Below are 25,039 nucleotides of genomic sequence, written 5' to 3'. Positions count from 1 at the left end.
TAGCATCAATGGAGTAACAAAACACTTCCTTGTTATTTTCTCTGGGTCTATTGCTCTGTAGCGATCCAGTGGCCTGGACGGATGGGAGCCGACCGCGGCCATTTCACATTAATTCTTGCATGAGGCTGCCCTCTACTGCCAGTATAGCCAAAGTACATCTAAAATGTACAAAATAATAATAATTAAAAAAAATGAATACATCTTTGTCTATAACGTCGCAAAGGTAAGGTGCTTTTGCTGGCACCAGACCCAATAAATAAATAATAACATCTGGCAGTGACACTGTTAATGTTGCTAGGTGGCGGGGACGCAATTCAATTCAATTCAAAGGAGCTTTATTGGCATGAGAAAACATACCTTGACAAAGCAAGTTTCAAAACATAATAAAAAAAATAAAAAGCATTGTGTAAACAGAGTTATGTCACATTGTGTCATTGCGACCGTAGGTCGCACTTACTACAGAAAGCTCCACCAGGTGTCCGTCTGTCCGTCACACTTTTGCCCTGCTCATATCTCCGCAACCGTTGCCCCGATCCATGCCAGATTTTGCACACACACTCCTTACCTGCCAAACTACAACCTCCAAGGACCCCCGGAGCTCCAGGGACCCCCAGCTCCCTCGGGGACCCCCAAGTCAGTCAGTCCGTCACACCTCACACGTCACACTTTTGGCCTGCTCATAACTCCACAACCGTTGCCCCGATCCATGCCACATTTTGCACACACACTCCTTACCTGCCAAACTACAACCTCCAAGGACCCCCCCAGCTCCAGGGACCCCCAGCTCCCTCGGGGACCCCCAAGTGTAAAAAATGAGCACATGTGCAAAAATTACAAAATGACCACCCCAACGGGGCTGCTCACGGGGAATTCCTGGGGACCACCCACTCCTCGTGCTCTAGAACGGATGCAAAAGTGGTGACGCCCCTAGTGGAGGACCCCCTCCACTGCAGTTCACATAAAATGCCGTAACTCGGGCTAGGAGCGTCCGCGAGAGCCGGGGCCGGTACCTATTCGTCCGCCAAGGCAACGCGGAGACCCCACCCCTCATTTCTCACATGTCCCTCTTCTAGCGCCACCTGCAGGCCGATTTTTAAAACACATTTTTGGACACTGCTCCTACAGTTTTTGCCCTAAAATCACGAAAATCGCTACACAGTATGTCTACACTCATCCCATCAACATGAATCTGTCCCATATAGCGCCACCTTCAGGCCGATTTTTACAAACACATTTTTGGACACTGCTCCTACAGATTTTGCCCTAAAATCACGGAAATCACTACACAGCATGTCTACACTCATGTCATGAACATGGCTCAGGAAGATTTTGGAAAAACACATTTTTGCCCCATTTGTGGAGATAAGTGACCTACGGTCGCTTATCTCCCGATTAGGGAGTCTTACTGGTTATGTACAGTATATGATATGAAGCTTTTTGGAAGAAATATCAGCATTTCTATTTTCCTTTTCTTATTTGAAGCACGGATCGACGATTCTACTTCCTTATTTACCATTCACCATGGTAACGTGGCTGCAGTAGGCTATATGCGAGCCATGACATCACATGTGTTGTCGTTTCTTGCGTTTCACTGTTCACACGGTAACGCGAGGGGAGACCGTTGTCACCTTTTCCACCCAAAATTCCGGTCTTACTTTGTTCCGTTTTCAACCCCCGAAAATGCGGTTGTCGTCTGAACGGAAGGCATATCTGACTTTTCATTTTGAGGAATTCTCGTTGCAATACAAATTAGGCAACATAAGAACATGGGTGACATGCTCCTTTAAGCAGGGTTAATGTTCATGAAAACTATTGATGCCTCACCTCCAGATCAATGCTGATGAAGACAGCATGTGACTTATTCGGTGGTGGAAAGAAACTAAATACATTTTCTCAAGTACTGTATTCAATTGAGTAACTTTTCATTACTTGAGTGTTTCCTATTATGGCAGCTTACTGTAGTACTTTCTACTCCACATCTCAGAGGCAAATGCTGTATCCTAACATACATTTTAGAACTGCAGCCAGCAGTATTTGGTAGATAGGTAGACAGGACCAAATGCAGCACTCCAATTGGCTATAACGTCCTCCCAGCCCATGGATCTGTAACCCTACACCGGCCTGCAAGCAGGCAAGCATCCTCCCAGCCCATGGATCTGTAACCCTACACCGGCCTGCAAGCAGGCAAGCAGCTGTTGTCACGGTTACGCTCCACCCAGCCCACAGCCCACAGCCCACGGCCAGCCCACTGAATCTCAGAGCCAGCTGATCCACACCAGAAAGATTTGCGCAAAACAACTCAGCTGCAAGAACACACAGGAGTACACAAAACAACTCAAAATTAAACAACTCCAGCAAATAAACTTAACTCCAGCAAGACACAGGAGGACTCCCTTTGCAATCCTGCAATGACGACCATAGTTAGCTCACAACTTTCCACTTTTCTCTTTCACCTCAATCGCAGTAACATCCGTATACACCATGTCATCGCATCACCATTTTTTTTTTCAAATTTTTTTTTTCAAAAAATTTTTTTTTCTCAAATTTTTTTCTCAAAATCTTTTTTTTCTCAAAATTTTTTTTTTCTCAAAAACTTTTTTTTTTCTCACAAAACTATTTTTTCTCAAAAAACTATTTTTTCTCAAAAAACTATTTTTTCTCAAAAAAAACATATTTGGCCATTACACACACCACACTGCCGCAACATGGCGGTGAGGGCCGCGCAGCGGCCTGAACTCTAGACTTTTGCGGCCCTTCGGGCCGCAAACTTCTAGTGTTTTACACTACAATTATTTGACAGCTTTAGTTACAAGTTTTTCATTTCTATTTTAGTTATGTAGTAGGGCAATTATAATGAAGCCAGGGATTATTAGCCAGGGATCTTTTTAAGAATAAACATCCGACTATAAGATGTAAAGTGTGTAGTTTTTTTATGCTGTCATCTGGCGTCTTACAAAGCGCAGCACTTCGCTGGATGGTTTTCAGTGGTATAATCATTTAAGCGAGTGCGACTGCTGTCACATCAGCAGATGGCGTGGATCTTTTCAAGACAGCTTGCCAAATGATCTGCTGCCACTTGAGTGGAGCGCATCGTTGGACAAACAAAGGATTATGTGAAACCACAATTTTTCTCATGTTAACTCATACAGTGCCAGGCGACTTTTAGAGCAACTTTCTCACTATGGAGTTCCCTGCCAAGCGACTTTGGGCGACTTTTACTTAGAAAAAAAAAAAAAAAAAATTTTTTTTTTTTTTTTTGGACCCAATTAAATCTAGTAAACATGATTTCAATCGCGATTTTGCATGTTCCACCCCCCATACAACCCCATCTTTCAAACATGGCAGCCATTTTTGTTTACATCTGAAGAAAACATTATGGCTGATAAATCATGAATGCCTGAACGGATTTCCAATCTTTTTTTTTTGTTTGAAAGCTGTGAACAGCCTGCACAAACATGGTGCATGATCTGTGCATGGGCGTGCATGATCTGTGCACTATAAATTACATGGGAGTCTATGGAGGCTTCTGGCACTAGTGCCACTCGAGGGGCATTTTAAATTGGCAGTAAGTGAGTTAAGAGCAAGGGTGAATTATAGCCCCATATAGAACCTCACCCTCTGCTGTATACTGTTGTGCTCTGAGATGAGGTCCTACTGCAAGGTTCCCCAATGAATTTTCCCCAAGGGCCGAATTATGTCTAGGGTACCAAGCCGAGGGCCACAACATTGCAGGGGGCGACGGTGGCGTTCCCACTACTCCAGCGACAGTTTTCGTCGTTGTCAGGTGGAAATCTTGTATGTCAAAAACCATTCGTTTTGAATTTATCATTTTAAAAATGATTTAAACTAGTGAAAACAGCCGATCTACAAGCACACAACGCCTTGCGGTGCGAGGCGTTGTGTGCTTGTGGATCTGCTGTTTTCACTATTTTTGTGCAACGGCCGTATGATTTGCGAAAGAACGTAAGAATTTGGAGATATGATTTCCACCCGACAACGACGATATACAAGTGTTGTTGCTGCTCTTATACCACCACCATTACTGGGGTTGGTGTGGGCCAGACAGTAGCCCCCCGCGGGCCGCAAATGGCCCGCGGGCCGCCTATTGGGGAACCCTGTCCTACTGCCTCCATGCCGAGGTAGATCACCCTTTTCCTAACATTTTATCCAAAAAGTAAAGGTAGTTCCACGCTCCCAAAGTATGATTTTCCATCCCACGGTACATAAAACATGCACTACGGCGTTGGGAAACGGTTTAAATCGCTTATTTAGTCTCATTAAATTCGGAAAAGCCACCGGTGGCAGGTGCCAGTACTGCTCCCTTCCCATTGTAGCAAAATAAGAAGCAGTACTGGCAACTGCCGTCGGGGGAGTTCCGGTTGAATGAGAAAACATTACACTGGCTGACAAAACTAGCGATTTAAGCAGTCGTTTCATGCCAAACGTGACAACCGTAGTGCATGCTTTATGTACCGTGGGATGGAAAATCATACTCTGGGAGTGTGGAACTACCTTTACTTTTTGGATACAATGTCGGGAAAACTCGGCGTGGAGGAATTCTACCTCAGCTCGGGGATATCAACGTAGGGCCTCATCTCAGAGCACAACAGTATGCAGCGGAGGGTGAGGTTCTATATGGGGCTAGGGTGAATTACTGCACTTGCCTACTCCAAGGGGCCCAAGAGCTCAGGGGGCCCCTGCCTAACTCAGAGCCCATTTATACATTGGACATCAGGTAAATTGTTTTTGGACAGGGTCTTGAGGTTAGGTTTAGGCATTATTTCAGTGACCTGGCTCGTGTTGCCATTTTGTGTACCCTATGGTAGAGTGGTGTGAAAGTGGTACTAAAAAAATATCCAATCCAGAGTAGGTCTGAGCTAGGCCAAACAGGGCCAAACACTTAATGAATGATCACTCAATGACTTTTCATTAGACCACCAGGATATAGTTGTAATACATAATAATAGATTCTATTCTACCACTATTATAATCTATTATTGTGTATTATAATTATCATAGTAATAAAATGTAAATATTTAATAATTTAGATTTCAGACGGGGGTTGTCCGCAACCAAACGCATCCTCTACATGGAAAACTGTGAGAACCGCTGGTCCACAGTAAGTGTATGTGTGTTGACGATGTTCTTGCAGTTGAAAATAGTTATTATGGTGACTACAAGTCAGTGTACAAGCTGGAGAGGGGGGCTTTTACAAGTCTGTGCCCACTGCCCAGGGGCCCATATACATGTAGTAGTCTCATAATCCCCCAACGGTTCAAAGGTGCAAATCAACGCAGACTTTGAGTAGTGGAGAGAAGGTTTAAGAGCTCGGATCCAGAGCCCGTAGGTGTTTGTCTGATTGTTGCTGTGTATCATGATCATGTCTAATTAACTGGTGCTTCAGGGATAGAACCAGGCAACAGGCCAGCCAACGCAGCTCAGGCCAACGACAGCTCGCTAATGCACTGAATTCCCTCAGAACATTATGTATCCAATCGTTAATGTCGGGGAAGAAATCTCTTATCTCCATATTCTAACTTTGTGGGGATTTTTTCTCCTCCCCCGTAAACGCATTACGTGATCATCCTACAGCGCCACACAATAGCATCAGGAGTAGCAGATCTGCGAGCTTGGAAGTCGGAACGCGTTTTGCTCTTATGGATCTGCTATAAGAGAGAAAAGAAAAAAAAATCTGAATCCTGAAAAGTAAGCGTTTTGGATATATGAGGTTTCCACCCGACACAGACGCAATAAACTCTTTTCCCAATTCACTGTATTATTTCTAGAGCAAAGAGTGGATCGATGACTAAGAAAGAAATGGAGGAAATGGACTGTGGTGGACAGTAACTATTAAGCACACTTGAGTACAGTCATTGTTTTTAAATCTATACTTTACTTGGGCATTTTGTATCTTTGGCACTTATATATATCAAAACTAATGTTGTACTTTTGAGTCCCATTACATTTCTATGAAGGGAAATGCATTGTGAGCTTGTAGAACATTTAGAAAATTTGCGCAAGTATTTTGAGCCGATTCTATAAATGTCTTCTAAATCCTTCTATGGTTTGTGAAAAAGTGGTGCTCAAACTTTTTCATGTCAAGGACCCCTAGAATTATGTGTACCGGTATTTGGCCGCCGACCCCCATCTCGAAATATTATGTATCATGGACCCTCCAGAAACAAATATTTGAGTTACAAATGTTCGCTTTAAAAAATATAAATTCAAAGATTTGCCAATTTTTTTTATAGCAGATCTAAAAGCTCGCAGCGTGGCACCCCGCTGTGAACTTGTATATCTGTTATTTTTCAATAGCTAAAGTATAAAATAATGGTGAAAGTGGTTCAAGTCTAATGCGACACAGATGCGTTCCAGGTCTTGGGTTAATGGGTTAATGTAAGTATACAGCAATTCAGACAATAGACTTAGCACTTTCCAACACTTAAGTATTATTCAAAAGCAAGCGCTCCAGTACTTATGCATCCATAATCTGTTTTACCAGTTCACTGCATCATTATGTCCAGTCTAGAGCCAAGAGCAGATCGATGGCTAGGAAAGGAACAGAGGAAATGGATGGAAAGGGTTCAGTGATGAATGGCTGCTTATGTTACAATGGCTGTCTTGAGTTCACACACGTGATGCCTGCTTTGTCCTGGAGACTTCAGAAGAAGACACTGTGGTGGCAGAAATGTATAGACCCACACGGAAAGAACTTATATGCAACATATATGTACATATGTGCACATATATGTCATATATATGTGACTTATATGTCATTTTCAGATTCATATATGTGCATATATGTTGCATATATGTCATACTTATCTGCATATATGCAGATAAGTATGACATATATGCAACATATATGCCATATCCAGGTTCATATATGTAGATAAGTATGACATGCATCTAACATATATATACCATATTCAGATTGATATGTGCATAATATATGTAGATAAGTGTACTCTGTATTATCCTGGATGTTGGACCAGGGACCCCCACGGCAGTCCTTGAGGTTCCAGAAAATGTAGTTAGGTCTAAGTTCAAATGAGAGTGAGAGCAGCAGCATACAAAATGAAACCAAATGGACCCTTACAGGTATTTCACTCAAGTGTAAAAATGGAAACAAATGGACTGGGACAGATGCTTTTGAGGACCTTTAACAGCTAACACTGCTATGGGATGAACTACTTCATAGAGTTCCAATTCAGAAGTTGGCTAACAATTCTAAAGGACAGCCTACTCTAAAAGTAACTAACTTTTTTTTTAAATGTAGCCAGTCATTAGTTTTTGCTGACCATGGTAAACATATTTACATGATACTGAATTGATACTGTCATATTGACCATATGCTGACATGTCATATCCAAACCTGGTTTACCTAATTAAATGCCGCCAATGCGGTATTCGTTATTTGGGTGAAACAAAAAACTCACTTCAGACACGCCTGGCCCAGCACCTTTATAACATTAACAACCACCTCAAGTCCGATACGGCCCTAGTTACCCACTTCCTGTCACATGGCCCCACAACCTCCACATCCTGGTCCTACAGCATAATCCCCTGTGGTCCCCTACACAAAGGAAGAGGCAGGAATATCTCTGGATCCAACGGCTCGGTTCTAGGACCCCTAAGGGGCTCAATGAGCGTTAGCCCTATCCCATCACCGACCCTGGTCAATCTCGCCCTGCCTGGCACCCTATTCTTAACTTGATCTTGGACCTTGAACCCTTGGACGGTCACATGGAACTTTAACCTTTGCGTTTTGATGTTTGGGATCCCTAAGGAACCCCACTCGGATAGGGGTATCTAATTTCCAGATATGAATATGGACCTTGTCTGATCATTATACAGTTTCCAGTGGGCTATGTTTTTGTGTATATATTGTAAATAACTAATATAATGACCAATTGTACCTTTTATTCTGATATTATTCTTTATTGTCAAATTAAAATCCTTCTGTGTTTTTTTTCCTTTACACACCCATCCATAGAACCCCATATATGGTTATTATCATCTTTAATCCAATATTAATTTCCCTTTTATTGGTCGGGTGTTGTACATTAAGTGTTATTCTATATTGATGTTTTGATCCTCTGAATGGTTTAATAAAAGTAATTGTGACCCCAATTGGATTGGTTATTTCACATTTAAAAACCCGGGTTTTCTACACTAGGTACTATATGAGGGTGGTCACTCTTACGAACTTATCCAATACTTTAACCTTTACTTCTCACTGAGGTCCACTTTAGCTTATATCTCCACTTACCACTTACCTATACTTCAGCTTTAACCCTAATTCTAACTCTAAACCTGTTAATAGATTTTAACCCTAACTCCCATATAATTATCGGCTCAGGGCGTGTATCGTGCGCTTGCCCAGGCCTTACGGCCTGGGCATATATATAACGATTGCATCCACCACGGCTTCGTAACTCGCGCGGCGCTCCGCCGGCCACGCGCTGGCCGCGCTGGCCCGCGCGCTGGCCTTCGCGCCGCTTGTAATGTCGTGGACAATAACTTCTATATATAACTCCAACCCTAACCCCAAAACCCTAGGTCCATAACCCTAACCTTAGACCCTTACCCTCTCCCTAATCCTAACCCTAACACAAACCCTAACCCTAACCTTAACCCTAATCCTAACCCCAACCCCTAACCCCAACCCTAAACCCTAACCATAACCATAACCTTAACCCACCCTAACCCTTACCTAAACCCAAACCATTATCGGCTCATGGCGTGTATCGTGCGCTTAAATATAACGATTGCATCCACCACGGCTTCGTAACTCGCGCGGCACTCCGCCGGCCGCGCGGCCCTGGCCCGCTCTTCGCGGGCACTCGCGCCTGCGGCGCTCGGGCGCTCAGAGCAGGACCAAGGTGCGCTGGCCTTCGTGCCGCTTGTAATGTCGTGGACAATAACTTTAACATAAATTCCCTTGGGACATATACTTTACTAACTACAGGGCCACTTCCGGTTTGAAATAGGCCCCTCCCCTTTTGGGACAGAAAGGCCCAATCAGGACTAGGGACTCTTAAACCAATCATTTGGTACCACCCGCGCACTGGTAGGACTGATAGTTAATTTAATACAGGGCTACTTCCGTTTTGACACAAGCCCCTCCCCCTTTTGATACAGAAAGGTCCAATTAGCATGCAGGACTCCGAGACAAGTCTCTAGAGATCTTTCACACCTCCGGGGAACAAACGGTTCTAGAGATATAGGATTACTTCCGGTTTGACTTAAGCCCCTCCCCCCTCACATATAAGAAGGTCCAATTAGAATGTAGGACTCCTAAACAAGTCATTTGACATCTCCCACACCTCCGGGGGACTCACGGTTCCAGAACTATAGTGTCACTTCCGGTTTAACATAAGCCCCTCCCCTTTCACACATGAGAAGGTCCAATTAGCATGCAGGACTCCGAGACGAGTCGTTTAATACCTCTCGCACCTTACTGGGACCTTTGGTTCATTAACTATAGATCTACTTCCGGTTTGGTCTAAGCCCCTCCCCCTTATTACCTAGGAGCCCTATCAGGATGCAGGATTCTTTGCCGATTCATTGGACACCTCCCACTTACCTGTGGGACCTATGGTTGTTGAATTATTCTCAATTTTAGGTAGCAGCCTTCTGATTGGCTCTCCCTTATAAGCCCCTCCCCTTCATTACAAGATAGACCCTATCATAATGCAGGAACTCTACGGTTTCATTCGATACCTCCCATGTCCCGATAGGACCTATGATGGCTTAGCTACAGTCAATTATATATAGCAGCCTTCTGATTGGCTCTCCCTTACAAGCCCCTCCCCTTCATTACAAGATAGACCCTATCATAATGCAGGAACTCTACGGTTTCATTTAATACCTCCCACGTCCCGATAGGACCTAGGATGGCTTAGCTACAGTCAATTATATATAGCAGCCTTCTGATTGGCTCTCCCTTGCAAGCCCCTCCCCTCCACTACAGAATAGACCCTATCATATGTGGGACACTCTGCTCTTTCATTCAATACCCCCCACTTTCCGATAGGACATATGGTTGCTTAGCTACAGTCAATTATATATAGCAGCCTTCTGATTGGCTCTCCCTTGCAAGCCCCTCCCCTCCACTACAGAATAGACCCTATCATATGCGGGACACTCTGCTCTTTCATTCGATACCCCCCACTTTCCGATAGGACATATGGTTGCTTAGCTACAGTCAATTATATATAGCAGCCCTCTGATTGGTTCTTACAGACCATGGGAAACATCCTTCTGAACTATGGCAATACATCCCCATGTCAACATGGGTGGCCATCTTGTCTCACTAGCAGAGACCCAGCACATGAACAGGTAATGAATTACACATTCTCTCACCTTTTAGCTTTTTTAATTCATTTATACTATAGCTGGACACTTGTAATCTTCACAAAATGTTCCTTAGGATCTTATCTACACCTTTTGGGTAAAGGGTTTCACTTTTATCCACTTTTCATAGCTTAATTTACTTAATTTACCTGGTGAGACCTAGCCTTTAAACTGCTGTGTCATAAGCTAACTGTTAGCATGAATTACACAGGGTTTCTATGGAGCCAATTAGCATTGGCCCAGCTTCAGGTGGGGACTCTGGTGTTTCTTTTGGCTGTCATTTGGGCTAGGTTACAGCTACAGACATATAATTAATGGTTTCTTAAACCCCTTTAGCTCCTCTTTACTTATCTTACAATTATTTTGACCCCTGTTTGTTTTTTTCAGCCTAAATCGTCGTGTATTGTGCTAAAACATCAACAAAACAGCATGCTAACGCCATGTAGATCTGCTGTTTTTGCTCTGTACACACTTTAGTCATTTTCTTGAGTTGGGTAACAGTTATATACTTAATTTTTGGACTAGTTAACCCTCTCTAGTCCCTCTTCAGTTCCCCTATTAAATTTTCAAAATGTATTAACCCTTTATGTTATTTTGACTTGGATTGGTTTCCTATTGAATTCAACCTAATTTTACCACCTTTTAGACCTTTTTACCTATAATTTGTATACTATACTACCTTTCGGTTTAAAACCTTTACCTTATGATCCCCCCTTAATCCCTTTTCAATTTTTGACCTAATTTGCATAATTAATTAACCCTTTATATTACACCTCCAACGCTAATATTGCTTAAACTCCTGTATAACTCTACTTGTAAATCACTTAGGGGTTAATATTCTGTTAAGACGGTATTATATAATAGGTAATGATGTTTCAGGTTGCTGATGCTCCACTTGTCCCCTTCCTGAGTCTGCGATTACGTGTGATTGGGCGTTCCCTTTGGTAAGTCGGTAAGTTGCATTAGATAGACAACGTTTTGGTATGATGGCTTACTGATCATTGCATCAAGTTTTCTGAGCCCGGAATTTTGCTGTGTGATGATTGGTTTGCCTTCAGGGAGTCGTGGCTGTGACCTTTGTAGGCTACAGTCTACGACTTTACCATTACGTCCCTTTTCATTAGCAGGGTAGGGGGTGGTTACTGATTGGTCTGAGTCACGTCCAATTGGCTTGCCAGTGAAATGGAGGTTCCCAATCCCACCCTCCTCATTAACTGGTGGAAGTAGCCCTGGTGCGTTGCTCAGATCTGGGTTTTCAGAGACCCTATGTCCTGATACTCAGCCTTTCACTCCCTTCGCGTGGGTGGTTCCTTCGTAACAAATGACACTCCACGACCCAAGCTTGTAAAGCTACTAATCCTACTTACCTTAGCGTAACATACCTATCTTATCTACCCTTAACACATGAGACTCCAGGTCTTATACTGATTAGATTAACTCATTCTTACTTAGCATATAGCTCTGAACTAATAATCACCTCCGCGGTGTTACACACCGGCTAATCTTACTCACCTTCCTTAACTTAACATACAGGACACTATGATTCATACTTGCGGTTCGATTAACTTAACCTTCCTTAACTCAAATACAATACAACTCTCTGTAAACTTATAGAACCATAATACAATACAACTCTCTGTAAACTTATAGATCGGCTGTTTCTATATATGATAGAGATATAACATCACAAACCTGTAGGTCTTCTCAGTTCTACCGATACGAATGGCTACTCGTACCCTGCCTGTATATGTTACTTTCCAAAACTAATGCCATAATACTTAATTGGACATGGAACACACAGAGAAGGCTTGATCACCTTTTCTGGGCCAGCTGGTATAACAGGGTGTATAGTTAAAGGCCTGAAACGCCCAATGACGTACCAGTGACTACTGATGATTGTGTTCTAAAATTCTCACCATTCTGAGTATTATTAAATGGAGCCCTGGGATTGTATTTATTATAATGTACTGCATCGCAAGATGCCCAAACCGCACATACTTTCAAGACAGTCACAGTTACAACATGTACATTAATGTAGTTTTCTCTCCTGATTTGATACTGAAAATGTATTTTCTGTTTACAAAAGAGATGTAGGAAAGGGGAGAGACCTGTTACTGAACACAGAATGCATAGCTATTAACATTTTTAACCAAAATAAAATCACTTTGTGTCAATTTCACTTGCGCATGCTGAATAACTTCCAAATATGGACAGTGCTTAACTTGCATTATTGTTTTTGTTTTACAGATGGAACCACACAGATGACACCAGCCACCTCTTGAAAGGCAAGTCTATTGGACATAGTGTAATTATTATTAATGTTGTCTATTACAGGAGTTCCCAAACTTTTTTGTCTCAGGGCACCCCATATATATATATTTTTTTTAAATCCGAGGCACCCCTACATCATAATTTTCACTCCCAGCACCTTATATTTGTAGCATATCGTCGTTGTCGGGTGGAAACCTTGTATGTCCAAAACCTTTGCTTTTGTATTTATCTATAAAATTTACTAAACTAGTGAAAACAGCAGATCTTGATCAGCACGTCTGTTTTCACTAGTTTTGTGCGATGGTCTTGTATGATGAAGCAGGGCAAAAGACGTACACATTTGAAACTTGGAGATGAAACGAGGTTTCTGCCCAACAGCGACGATATTTTTGTTTTAGTACCCTAACCCTATGTTGCGAGGAAAACATTGAGATAATAGCCATTTTGGCTAGAACTGACTGAAAATAACTTTGTAATTCAAGTTTAAAATTATACTAAATATTTTTCAAGTATCCAAATAAATCCCAAATATTATCAAATTATCTCGCGGCACCCCTGGACTGCCGTCGTGGCACCCCAGGGTGCCCCATCACCCACTTTGAAAACCCCTGGTCTATTAGACTACAGACTAAATTCCTTTGCAGGTTTTCATTTATCACTTTTTTTTCTAAAGAAACCACAAAGAAGTTAAAAATGTCACAATGGTGTGAACCTTTGTTAAAATATTTGTCACATTTGCATATTGACATGACCAAAATTGGGACACCGGGGTTAAACGCAACAACAGGGATGAACATTATTGAACACCATGCGCTGGAATATCAGTGTATCAAGTGTGTACATCTCTCCTCTGATTTTAGATTTCTCGCCTGGCTCTGGTAGGAGGCACCAATTCAGAGAACCTGATCAGACGAATGTTGGCAACTCCTCTGACTAACGTCCTGGCCTGTCAGTTCAACTGGAAGACAAGCGTTGCAGCGGCAACAAGCCATTCAAGCAAACAACAATACAATTGGTGAGTATTCTCCCCTGCAAACTACTTAATAGCTTAGATTTATCAAACTTAAAGGAAAATACATTAATTGAAACTAAAATAAACAACAAATTAACAATTGATCTAATAAGAAATATAATTACATAAAAAATGTGTGTTGTATACAGTATTTCAACTAACGGTAGTTACTAGCACAGAGTAGCAGGCATGCATGCACACGTGCGCGCACACGTGACGTACACATGTCATCATGAATTTAGAAGGCCACCACTTAAAAAATCCATATCACACCACTGGGCGTGACTGCGTGATCCAGAACATAATTATGCTCTTTCTGAGCCATATAGTACAGAGTTTGAATGCTATAGCTGTAATATACTGTATTGCTTGTCTCCTCTCTGAAGAATAAAGCATGTAGCATGTGTTACTGTATGTACAGAGTGGTCTAATATAACAAGAATGGTATGGGATACTCGCTCATTCTTCCTCACTTCTTCCTTATTTTTTAATCTTGTCTTTCAGCTGCTGCTCGGAAGTTTGACCGCAAGCTGACCCACAAGGACTTCAGTGACACTGTAAAGAAGTGGCTGCGATATGCTCCAGAGCACGAGGGAGGCATCCCAAGGAACCCAAGTGAAACTAACAAAGTCAATCGAACGCAAGTCAAACTTGGGGTATCCTACGACACTCTAATGTGTCTACCTCCTCATGGACAATACTGATATTTCAGGAACAATGGACTGCTGTTCTTGCGGTCACAATGAGTTAAATAATTACAGTTTAATGGATACTATAAGACTTGAAACGTCAAGCTGTTCTTGCCGTCTTCCTGCTGTGTTTGGTGTCTCCAGAGTTGCACTAATGGTTCTTACACACCCTCTATACTATTGGGTGTTTGTGTCACTTTATATTTGCACATTTGATGACAGTTTACATCACAGGTTTTATAATTTAAGAGAGGCCCTGGGTTTGAGTGTTTTGTTTTTGTCATCTAGACAAACTTAATTTTGTGTAAGCCAGGGCATACAATTAAGAATGAGGAAGAAAGAGAATGCACTATATGGCACTAAAATAGTGTACATTTGTATGTTCTGTTCAATAAATGTTAATGACTTGTATGCCTGCATTTTGAGTTTCTTTTTATATATATATGAGGTATGCATACCTTCAGGAGCATGTGTAAATAAACATATTGCATATAGTAATTCATTACATATATATTGCATATATAGTACATATATAACATATGTTCCACATATATGTTGCATATATGCAACATATATGTCTAGGGGGTCCAATTTCAGGGATGTTCATATATGTTACATATATGTTACATATATATAATTCATATATATTACACATATATTACATATATATTACATATATGTAATTCATATAAATTACATATATATTACATATATGTTACATATATGTATTTCATATATGTACATATATCTTACATGTATGTTAAGACATATATGTCACCTATATGTGACATATATGTCTTAACATATATGTAACATATATGTTCTTTCCATGTGGGGATCGCTAGATATGTCTGGCTCTCCATTAAAACCCATTTCAACTGACCAAATTCACGTTACGCAACTTCCTGGTGCTGACGTCACGGTTGAAGGGGAAACCCTACTAAAAGCCCCTAGAGTTAACACAGAAATCGCAAATTTAATGCAATTTCCGAATAGTAAAGTATAAAATACGGCTAGCATGATCAAGAACACAAGATAGTAAAAGGCACAAAGCGTCATAATTTACTTTACCGTTCGAAATAATGATTTGCTGGCTTTAAGTCCAGCAATATCTGTGTTAGTTTACTCTTCAAAGCTGACGTCAGCACCAGAAAGTTGCTGAGAAATTTTCTGAGTGCGTGTGCGTGGGCGGACCGTGAATAGGGTCTATTGGCTCGCACAGTGCATGTGCTAATTCAACTCACTACAGCTGTCAATCTGTCAACAGCTGAGTTCGTCTCCCCCAAGCTTACTTCTTAGTCTGTCAGCAAATCTGTATGCTTTATCTTTAGTACATGTCCTTATAAGGCCATGTTTAGAATAGCATCTCTGTTAGAATGAGAGTATAAGAACTGTATGAAAATGAGGCAAAGGGAGGCTTGTGCTCGAGAGGGTTGGTAGGAGAGGCCAGGAGGCCTGCTCCTCTGATGCTGTGAATGCTGTTACTCAACTTTTTGCTTTTTGAACAAATCTTTGTCAATCCTTCATCCTTGTGGAACATTAATTTTTCCGCCATCACAACACACATTGATAACAACTACATGCGTATCAATAACAACACTATTAGTAATAATAATTAATAATATTACACCACAGCATTTATGGATTTAAGAGCAACTATTTATTAAGTGTGCCTGCCATGCAATGGCAAAACACTTATTGTAATCCGCCATACTTAATTAATTAATTAATTAATGATAATGATCCCACAAATTTGGTGCGCTAATAACTGCCGCACAATTTACGCCACCGCCGCAATATATACATCAAAACGTGCGGCTCGGCCGGGAATGGTGTGCTATTACTTTTCTAAGAGAAAAGTTGTATCGTTTAATTGATATTAATTTATTAGTGAATTAATTTTACCCATTGACTTATAATGGGAATCGCAAAAACTCACATTCAATATTTTTTTTCTCGCAAACCATAGGGGCTACAGTTTCAAAACTTGGAGAGGAGATTTATAATGATATCAAGGATTAAATAAAAAATAATTTCGTCAGTTGGCCTCATGGTGGCGCTATAACAGTCCACTTTACCTTTCGGCCTGTAACTCTTGAACCGTGGGTCGGAAAATTAAAATTCCTTTTTCCCTGGATTCCTTGGGTCATGACGCATCTCATATAGGCCACGCTCATTTGCGTCAGGATAGATTTTCCGCCATTTTGAATTTTCTTCAAAACACACTTTTTGCTCCTTTTCCTACATATTTTCTCCAAATGTCACAAAAATCGATACACACGATCTATGGACTCATGCGATAAACTTATTTAAACGATATTTTGATAGTCCATACCGTTCTTCCGTAACAGGGTTCCAAAGTTAGCGGGAGGAGCCCGTTTTGTAAGAAGTAGCCATAAATCACAAACGAAACATCCAGTCAACACCAAATTTTAACCACAAGTGGGGGGCGCTATACTGAACATATACCCAAAAGCATTTCCACTTCGACCCATAGGGGGCACCACAAACGCGCAAAACGTAACCGTTTCATGCCAAAACGTGTTTTTCAGGGGGAACGACCCTCTCAAAACGAAACACAAACGATCTCGGGAGCGACGGGACAACGTAATCGCCTTGCGGAACTTGTGGGAGGAGCCTATTTCTTAAAAACAAGAAACCATATTGCTAATGCTAACACATGCTAATGCTAACAAATGCTAATGCTAACAAAGATGCTAATGTTAACACATACAAGGTTGCACACACTTAGCGAGCTGCAGGCACACTTAAAATGTCTTCGAAATTTTCTTTTCTAGTTCATTTTTACTTTCTTTGTGCTGAGCACGAGTGCCCTTTTTCAGCCTGCCCTTCACAGTCAGACAACACACGCACACACACACACACACACACACACACACACACACACACACACACACACACACACACACACACACACACACACACACACACACACACACACACACACACACACACACACACACACACACACACACACACACACACACACACACACACACACACACACACACACACCATTTCAGCTCACAGCCAGACATACAGTCTCAGACATACAATCTCAAAAGAGTTCACCCGAGTGTCAGTAAAATCAAGCCATCATCATACCAGTTCCTGACACTCTTTTATGAAAGTTTTAACAGTATCTCTTCCACTGTCCTGCACAGATCATTATTTATAACTGGAGTCTGTGCAGAGGCACTCAAAACAGCGGTAATAAAACCCTTACTGGGAGAAAAGAAAAAAAAAAGAAATCCAACTATCCAGTTTATCACAGAAAACAACATCTTAGAGCCTCTTCAATCAGGCTTCAGGGCCAATCACAGTATACAGAAACATCCTGAGAAAAATAAACAATGACCTCAGAATGAATATGGATTCTGGTAAAGTGTCTGTTCTAGTCCCATTGGACTAGCACAGACACAGTGGAATTGGACACAATATATCAATGACAAGTTTGGTTCCCCTCCCCCTGTCCCCCCGAATTAAAGACCCCACCGCACCCAAAAAATACCCTTCTCCCCTCTCAAGTCCAAAAGGGTGAAGGGATACAAGATCCTCTCAGTGCACTAGCACGCTGAGGGACCTTTTTTTTCCCCCACAGGCTATGAATGTGTAACTATGGTACTCTTCTTTGACTGATATTCTTTCCCTGTGTTTAGTATTCAGTTGTTGTTTTTTAGGTCATTTTATAGCCGCTGATCAGAATGCTTATTTGCTCTGGAAATGTTGATTTAAAAAACTCACTCGTATACCGAAATACCTTTTAATTGAAATGAAGGTGAAATATTTATATGCCATGAAACATGCGATTAATTTCGATTAATTATTTTTTTTATTTTTTTATTGAGTCCCACCCCTAGTTATATTGTAATGGAGATTCCGAGTGTTAGGTCTTTCATATGCATGACCCTAAACAGTGCATCTACAGTACGTGACAATAAAAGAGAATCTGAATCTCATAGGTACACCAAGATGAAGACGGCCACCAACATCTACATCTTCAACCTGGCTCTGGCCGACGCTCTGGCCACCAGCACGCTGCCCTTCCAGAGTGCCAAGTACCTGATGGCCACCTGGCCCTTCGGCACGCTGCTGTGCAAGGCCGTCATCGCCATCGACTACTACAACATGTTCACCAGCATCTTCACGCTCACCATGATGAGCGTGGACCGCTACGTGGCCGTCTGTCACCCCGTCAGGTATAGTATAGGGCCCTGTGACTGTCACTGTTATTACAGACCGTCAAGGTTACTATGAAAAGTTCTACCGGCTGTCCGTCACGTCACACTTTTGACCCTACTCTTATCCCTGTCACCGTTGGCACTATCGATGCCAAACTTTACACACACACTCCTTTGTGTATGCGACGTGACGGTCGCTTATCTCCCGATTAGGGAGTCTTACTGGTATAGTATAGGATAGGACCACTGAGACTGTCACTGTTCTTACTGTATAGGGCCCTCTGACAGTCACTGTTGTTCAGTGTTAATTTTATATCAAATTCTTATTTAGTTTTAGTTTGGTTGCACGCAGAAAAAAGCTGATCTACAAGTTGTGAGCTAGCAGATCTTTTTTTTTTTTTTTTTTTTTTTTGATATTTTTGGGCCTTTTTCTGCCTTTATTGATATGTATAGTAGGCTGACAGGAAACAGGGAGAGAGATGGGGGGGGGGGGGGGGTGACACGCGGCAAAGGTCGTCAGGATCGGGACTCGAACCTGCGACACTGCAAGGCTGGATTACCAGCCTAGGTGCCTGGACCACTACCCTGTGGCCCAGGCCGTGAGCTTGTAGATCTGCTATTTTCAGAGAGCAACACCCAAGCGCAACCAAATATGAAATTACTTGTCTCTTTGTTTTACTGCATGGATCTCTTCTCCACTTGTACCATTTAATAAAATAAAATATATTAGTATAGATTTTATTTGTTGACGAAATTGTCAATATATTTAGTCTTAGATGTATTCATCATAGCTTAGTTTTTATTTTTGTTATTATAAGTTATGTTATAATATTCAATGCTAAAAACACAAATCAATTCACAATTATTTGTGTGACACTTAAAGGAGTAGTGCACCCAAAAAATTGCTTATTTTAAGTCTGCTAAGTAGGAAACTTAAGGTTCATAAAGATAACGATAACGATATGTCGGCATTCACATCAATTATGACGGCTTTATCGTTGTGGTGTGGGCGCTGCCATCCACTTCAATTGAAAACAATATTTGTTATCGTTACCTTTATCGTAGTCTTGCGTAGCCAGACAACTATTCCACAATCTCTGAATGCTATATAGAGTCTGGAACAGCAGCTCCCGAACGGCGAGTAATGGAAACGGGCATTACCGTTCAAGAAAATATATTTTAAAATGTCATTTCTGCTAAGCAGCAAGCTAAACATGCTTACATGATTTTTATTTATATAATGATAAATGTGTGCGATGTGAGACGGAAACGGAAGTGACGAGGAGGCTTCACTTCCGCTTTAACTGGTACTCATCGTTCTTCTTTCGATGCACCAGACTGTATGCCGGGAGCATTTGCCCAAATCGCGGAGGCAACAGTCTGGCCTCGCGAGACTACCTTTATCGTTACCTTTATCGTTACCGCGCCCAGTGGGAAAGGGCCTTTACTCCTCAAGTCTCCTACTGGACACTCCGCTGGTCAGCAAATTATTGGCTTAGAAATGCGACAAAAAACGAAATAATCTCCACGAATTCAAGGCTTCGTGGGGTGTGTAATTGATAGAAAATGTGTGAATGGGTGAACTAATCCTTTAATCGTCAAGAAAAAATCTCCCTATTGTTACAACTCTACCCACGTGCAGGGCTCTGGACTTCCGCACGCCTGCCAAAGCCAAGCTGATCAACGTGTGCATCTGGATCCTCTCCTCCGCCATCGGAGTTCCCATCATGGTGCTGGCGGTTACCAAGGTAACGCCCAGAGGTAAGGGGATTTTAGTTTCGCTCTCTCTGACTGCGCGGCCCGGGTGGAAATACCAGGGAAATTATCCTCCCTAATCGTGTAAAAACCATAAGCATAAGTACCGGTACTCCACTTTAGAGGCTGTTTTGGGGTTCGGGGCAGCTTTGCTTTTTCCATGCCAAGTGCTTGTGTTAATCTCTGGGAGTAAGTAAGTAATTAGGCCCCCGGGGGAAGAGGGGGCTACATTTGATGTGGGTTATTAACTCGGCTTAGCTCCCGTCTCCAACAACACATGGTCCTCTTCTCCTCCTCCAACTATTAAACACTAATGGTTTGACCTCCTCAGGCACCATCTGCACGCTGAGCTTCCCCCGACCAGAGTGGTACTGGGACACGGTCACCAAGATCTGCGTGTTCATCTTCGCCTTCCTGGTGCCCGTCCTGGTCATCACCGTGTGCTACGGCCTGATGATCCTCCGGCTGAAGAGCGTCCGCCTGCTCTCAGGTATAGGGACAAAATTATCCTGGTCCCATTCTATTTTACAGTACACTTTAAGACATAATAAGACCAGTGGTGCTTTGGGATTTTCTTTTCCGGGCGGACGGTCATTTATTGACGTCACGTGCACGCGCGTGCACGCGCCTCTAGAGGCTATTTAGATAGAAAGGATGTCAGCAGATCTAATGGTGGGAAAACAATAGTTTTCTAGTCTTAATTACATTTGCATTGTTACATAAGATTTTATGTTCTACTTTCTTTTAATCCATTTAGAAAATACAGCGCTGCAGTAGGCTAGAGAAACAAAGTTTGCCTTGAACGAATCTCAAACACTAAATACCACAGTAATGGAGGGAGCCATGTATGAGGACACACACACATCGACACATGCACATGCAGTCACAGCTGGAAACCTAGGTGTTAAAGTAGGCTATATCCATATGAATAGAGGGGGCTTGAGGACGCTCACACATTCACCACTAGAAACCTGTTATGCAAAGTAGTAGCCACTGATTAAAGTATTGCTTATAGTTATCGCGGATTTGCGGGGTGGGGGGTTGTCGCGGCTCTCGCGGGGGGGTATGCACGCGTTTACATGGTCGTGCACCGTTCGGTGCCGTCCGTGTGTCCGTGTGGGAATTTTTCGACCACACGGCGTCCGGTCGCGTCCGGCCTCCAAAGCTCTACTGAATAAGACATAATAAGACAGAAAAAAGCCATAATAAGAAATAATGTGTTGGTAATTAGAACTTATATTATTTTATTAGATAAAAACAAAGACAGAATAGCAGAAAGAGCGAATACATTATCTGGCAGCGGCAGGTACCGCCGCACGACCGGTCCGTGCGGCGGCCGCCGGTCCTACTGGCGGGACTGCTGGTCCTATCGCCGGTAATGTCTGCCACTACAGTTCCGCGGCAGGTGCCGGTGCCAGAGAATGTATTCGCTCTTTCTACTATTCCGTCTTTTTTTTTTTTTTTTTCTGTTTTTCTGTCTAATAAAATATATTAGCTCTAATTACCAACACATTATTTCTTATTATGGCTTTATTCTGTCTTATAATGTCTTATTATGTCTTAAAGTGTACTGTAAAATAGGATGGGACCATTATCCTTTCATTTCTAGGGAAGGGACGATATGAACATGTCATGTCGATTATTGTGACCAAGATTTAAATGCGATTTACGATATATCGCGATAATCAAAATATCCCTAGCATCCATTAAAACCTATTACCACTGGGCCAGATAAACAGATACAAAAATATCTTTCTACATTCAAGTGGATGGTATGATACTGATAAACAAAATATCTGTGACAGATATTTTTCCATTCAAGTGGATGGTAAGATACTGATAAGAAAAGATATCTGTGACCGATATTTTTTTATCTGTATCTTACCATCCACTTGAATGGAGAAAGATATTTTTTATCTGTTTATCTGCCCCAGTGGGAATGGGCCTTTATTCTGGGGCAGAACGTTTGCCAAAAAAAGCTGGTCTACAACTCTCAACACGATGAGAGTTGTAGACCAGCTTTTTTTGAGAGAGTGTTAGAGATCGGCTATTTTTGGCAGAGATTTGGCAGAGAGTGAAACAAAGTCTGTATCAAGTATGTTCTTTACAGGTCCGTTTTAGCAATTATAGTGGGTTTAACCATGCAGATATGCAGCTCAAATAAAAGGTGAATTGATCCCAGTGCATGATGGAGGACAATTTCACACTGAATTTAAATCTCAACGGTACAATTACAAGATATACAAGATTTTCGGTGTATCTGTGCGTCCCGTGTGTCTGTGTTTACATCATCCTATGGGAAAACCTTTGAAATAACACAGGGTTACGTTATCAACTTGTCACCAACAAGTGTGACCTGATATAAGTGATTTAAGGAAAGTTGGCACCTCGACAGAGTGCCAACTTTCCCATCCACATACATACAGCACAAGTAGGCCATATATGGCCACAAGTGCACAAGAGGGGCAAGTTGGCACCTCGACAGAGTGCAGTCTAGTTACTTGCGCCAGCAGAGCGTGCAAGTACTGCGATTGGCTGGGTATGTACTGTATGTCGGTGTACTTCTTTGTTTAAGCCCGTAGCCCAATCAGGGACTAGCAATGTCATCATTAACAGCCAATCAGGGAACAGCATTCCTGGTGATGCCAGTGGTGAGCGGACCTCATGGCGCACTCTGCTGGCGCACAAGTACTACTTGTGCACAAGACGCAAGTTGGCACCTCGACAGAGTTGCAGTTCTAGTTTAATCTGGAGTTTTTGTGGGCTTTCTGCTTTATTGCGGTCATTTCTCTTGTGATCTCTCAGGCTCCAAGGAGAAGGACCGGAACCTGCGGCGCATCACACGCATGGTCCTGGTGGTGGTGGCGGCCTTCATCGTGTGCTGGACGCCCATCCACATCTTCATCATCGCCAAGACCATGGTGGACATCGACGTGAAGAGCCCGCTGGTGGTGGCCCTGTGGCACCTGTGCATCGCCCTGGGCTACACCAACAGCAGCCTCAACCCCGTGCTCTACGCCTTCCTGGACGAGAACTTCAAGCGCTGCTTCCGGGACTTCTGCCTGCCGTACCGCAAGCGCCTGGAGCAGAGCAGCTTCAACAGGGCGGGCCGCGGCAACACGGTGCGGGAGCCTGCCACGGTCTGCGGCGGCGGCGTTTCCGGCGGCGAGTCCGAGAGGCGGAAGAGGCCCGTAGGAGCGGACGACGTAGACCCGCAGCGGACTGACGGGGCAGACCCCGCTGGTGGTCCCAGGAAGAAGGTCCAGGACGACCTCCACACGGAGATCACACAGATCTCTACCACAGAGTTCTGACGGCCTCCGGGGCTAACGAAGCGCTAACCTCGCGTCGCCAGTCTTTCCACCTCGGAGGAAGGCCTGGTATTGGTTTAGAACGGGCCGTGTGATCCGGTCTAGGCGTGGCCTAAACCGGCAACAGGCAGAAGAAACGGCGTGGCTTCGTTTTGGTCCCCCCTGTTTGTCCCTATTTAAATGCTAGAGAAGTGTTAGTCTTGCCAGTCGCTGCGAGTTGCACTAAAAGATGGATGTACCAAACAAAGTATTCAAAAAATACGCAAAACTACGCCGCATCAAGGGTTTTATTGGGTAGGCCCCAAAATGATGTCCTTGAGCGAGCGCTGGGAATTGTTTGGGGTTAAAACTGATTCCGGTTTGGTAGTTCCGGCCGAAGTCTAGTCCGTCTGATGATGACTACAGAATTACGTAGGCTGTTTCCGCTCCCGACCGGATCAGGAACCCCTGATTGGAAGTGATCCCAGGCTTAACGAAACCTGAATCGGGTCGCGGGGGGAAACAGTTTCAGCAGAGAGCTCCAGACTTCCCTCTCCTGAGCAACATTAGCAACTTCCTCCTGGGGGATCCCGAGGCGTTGCCAGGCCAGTTTGGAGTTGTAATCCCCGCCATCTGGGTCCTTGGTCTGCCAGGGGGTCTCCTCCCAGTGGGACGTGCAGTCCAGGGGCGTCACACCAAATTCTGGGCCCTGGGTACAAGGATTCACTGCGGGCCCCCCATGAATGTTAACTATTGAAAAATAGCAGATATACAAGCTCACAGCGCGGCACCGAGTGCCGCGCTGCGAGCTTGTAGATCTGCTATTTTTGAAAAAAATTGTGAAAAAGTGTGCAAGAAACCCATGTTTCCATGTCAGTGATGCTCAAACCTTTTCACGTGAAGGACCCCCAAAATGATTAGAATTTGGCCACGGACCCCCATCTCAAAATATTTAGTTCCAGGGACCCCCCGGAAGCAAAATTTGAGTTGCATATGTTTGCTTAAAAAATACATATTCAAAGATTTGCACACATTTACACGACTTTTCAAAAATAGCAGATCTACAAGCTCGCAGCGCGGCACTCGGTGCCGCGCTGTGAGCTTGTATCTTGTATATCTGCTCTTTTTCAATAGCTTAAGTTACTAGGGCCCCTCCACCTTGGGCCCTGGTAACTCAGTCCCACTTTCCTACCCCTTGTGACGCCCCTGCGTGCAGTGAGGACCTCCCTAGGGAGACATACATTTCCAGGTCCAAGATGACCTACATGTACACACACTGAGATCACAGAGTTCTACACAGTACCACCCAGGGTGATGGTTGACTGCTTTTTAGACGTTTTATTTTGAAGTGGTTTCGTACATACAAACCTAATTGCTACGGTATGGATTTGTAAGACACCATTCTTACAATACACCTCCTCTAACAGTAGACTTGGGTGAGGTGCTTGGGGCCAAAAGGAA

General features: G+C 43.0%; 1 protein-coding gene across 1 annotated transcript in view; it reads left to right on the top strand.

The window, feature by feature from the left end:
• The window catches only part of oprd1b (opioid receptor, delta 1b), a gene marked incomplete at its 3' end in the record, with an annotated part of 28,916 nt that extends 5,314 nt beyond the window's left edge, over positions 1-23,602 (top strand). Inside the window, exons 2-5 of the mRNA XM_080740443.1 lie at positions 18,315-18,551; positions 20,176-20,294; positions 20,620-20,778; positions 23,094-23,602. Coding sequence (XP_080596569.1) covers positions 18,315-18,551; positions 20,176-20,294; positions 20,620-20,778; positions 23,094-23,602 — 1,024 coding nt within the window. The remainder of the gene's footprint in view (positions 1-18,314; positions 18,552-20,175; positions 20,295-20,619; positions 20,779-23,093) is intronic.
• Positions 23,603-25,039: the final 1,437 nt, after the last annotated feature.

This window comes from Nannobrachium achirus (genome assembly GCF_963921795.1).
Source record: "Nannobrachium achirus genome assembly, chromosome: 2".
NCBI classification, from domain to species: Eukaryota; Metazoa; Chordata; class Actinopteri; order Myctophiformes; family Myctophidae; genus Nannobrachium; species Nannobrachium achirus.
The sequence above is the reverse complement of the archived record's forward strand: the minus strand, read 5'-3'. Positions and strand labels throughout refer to the sequence as shown.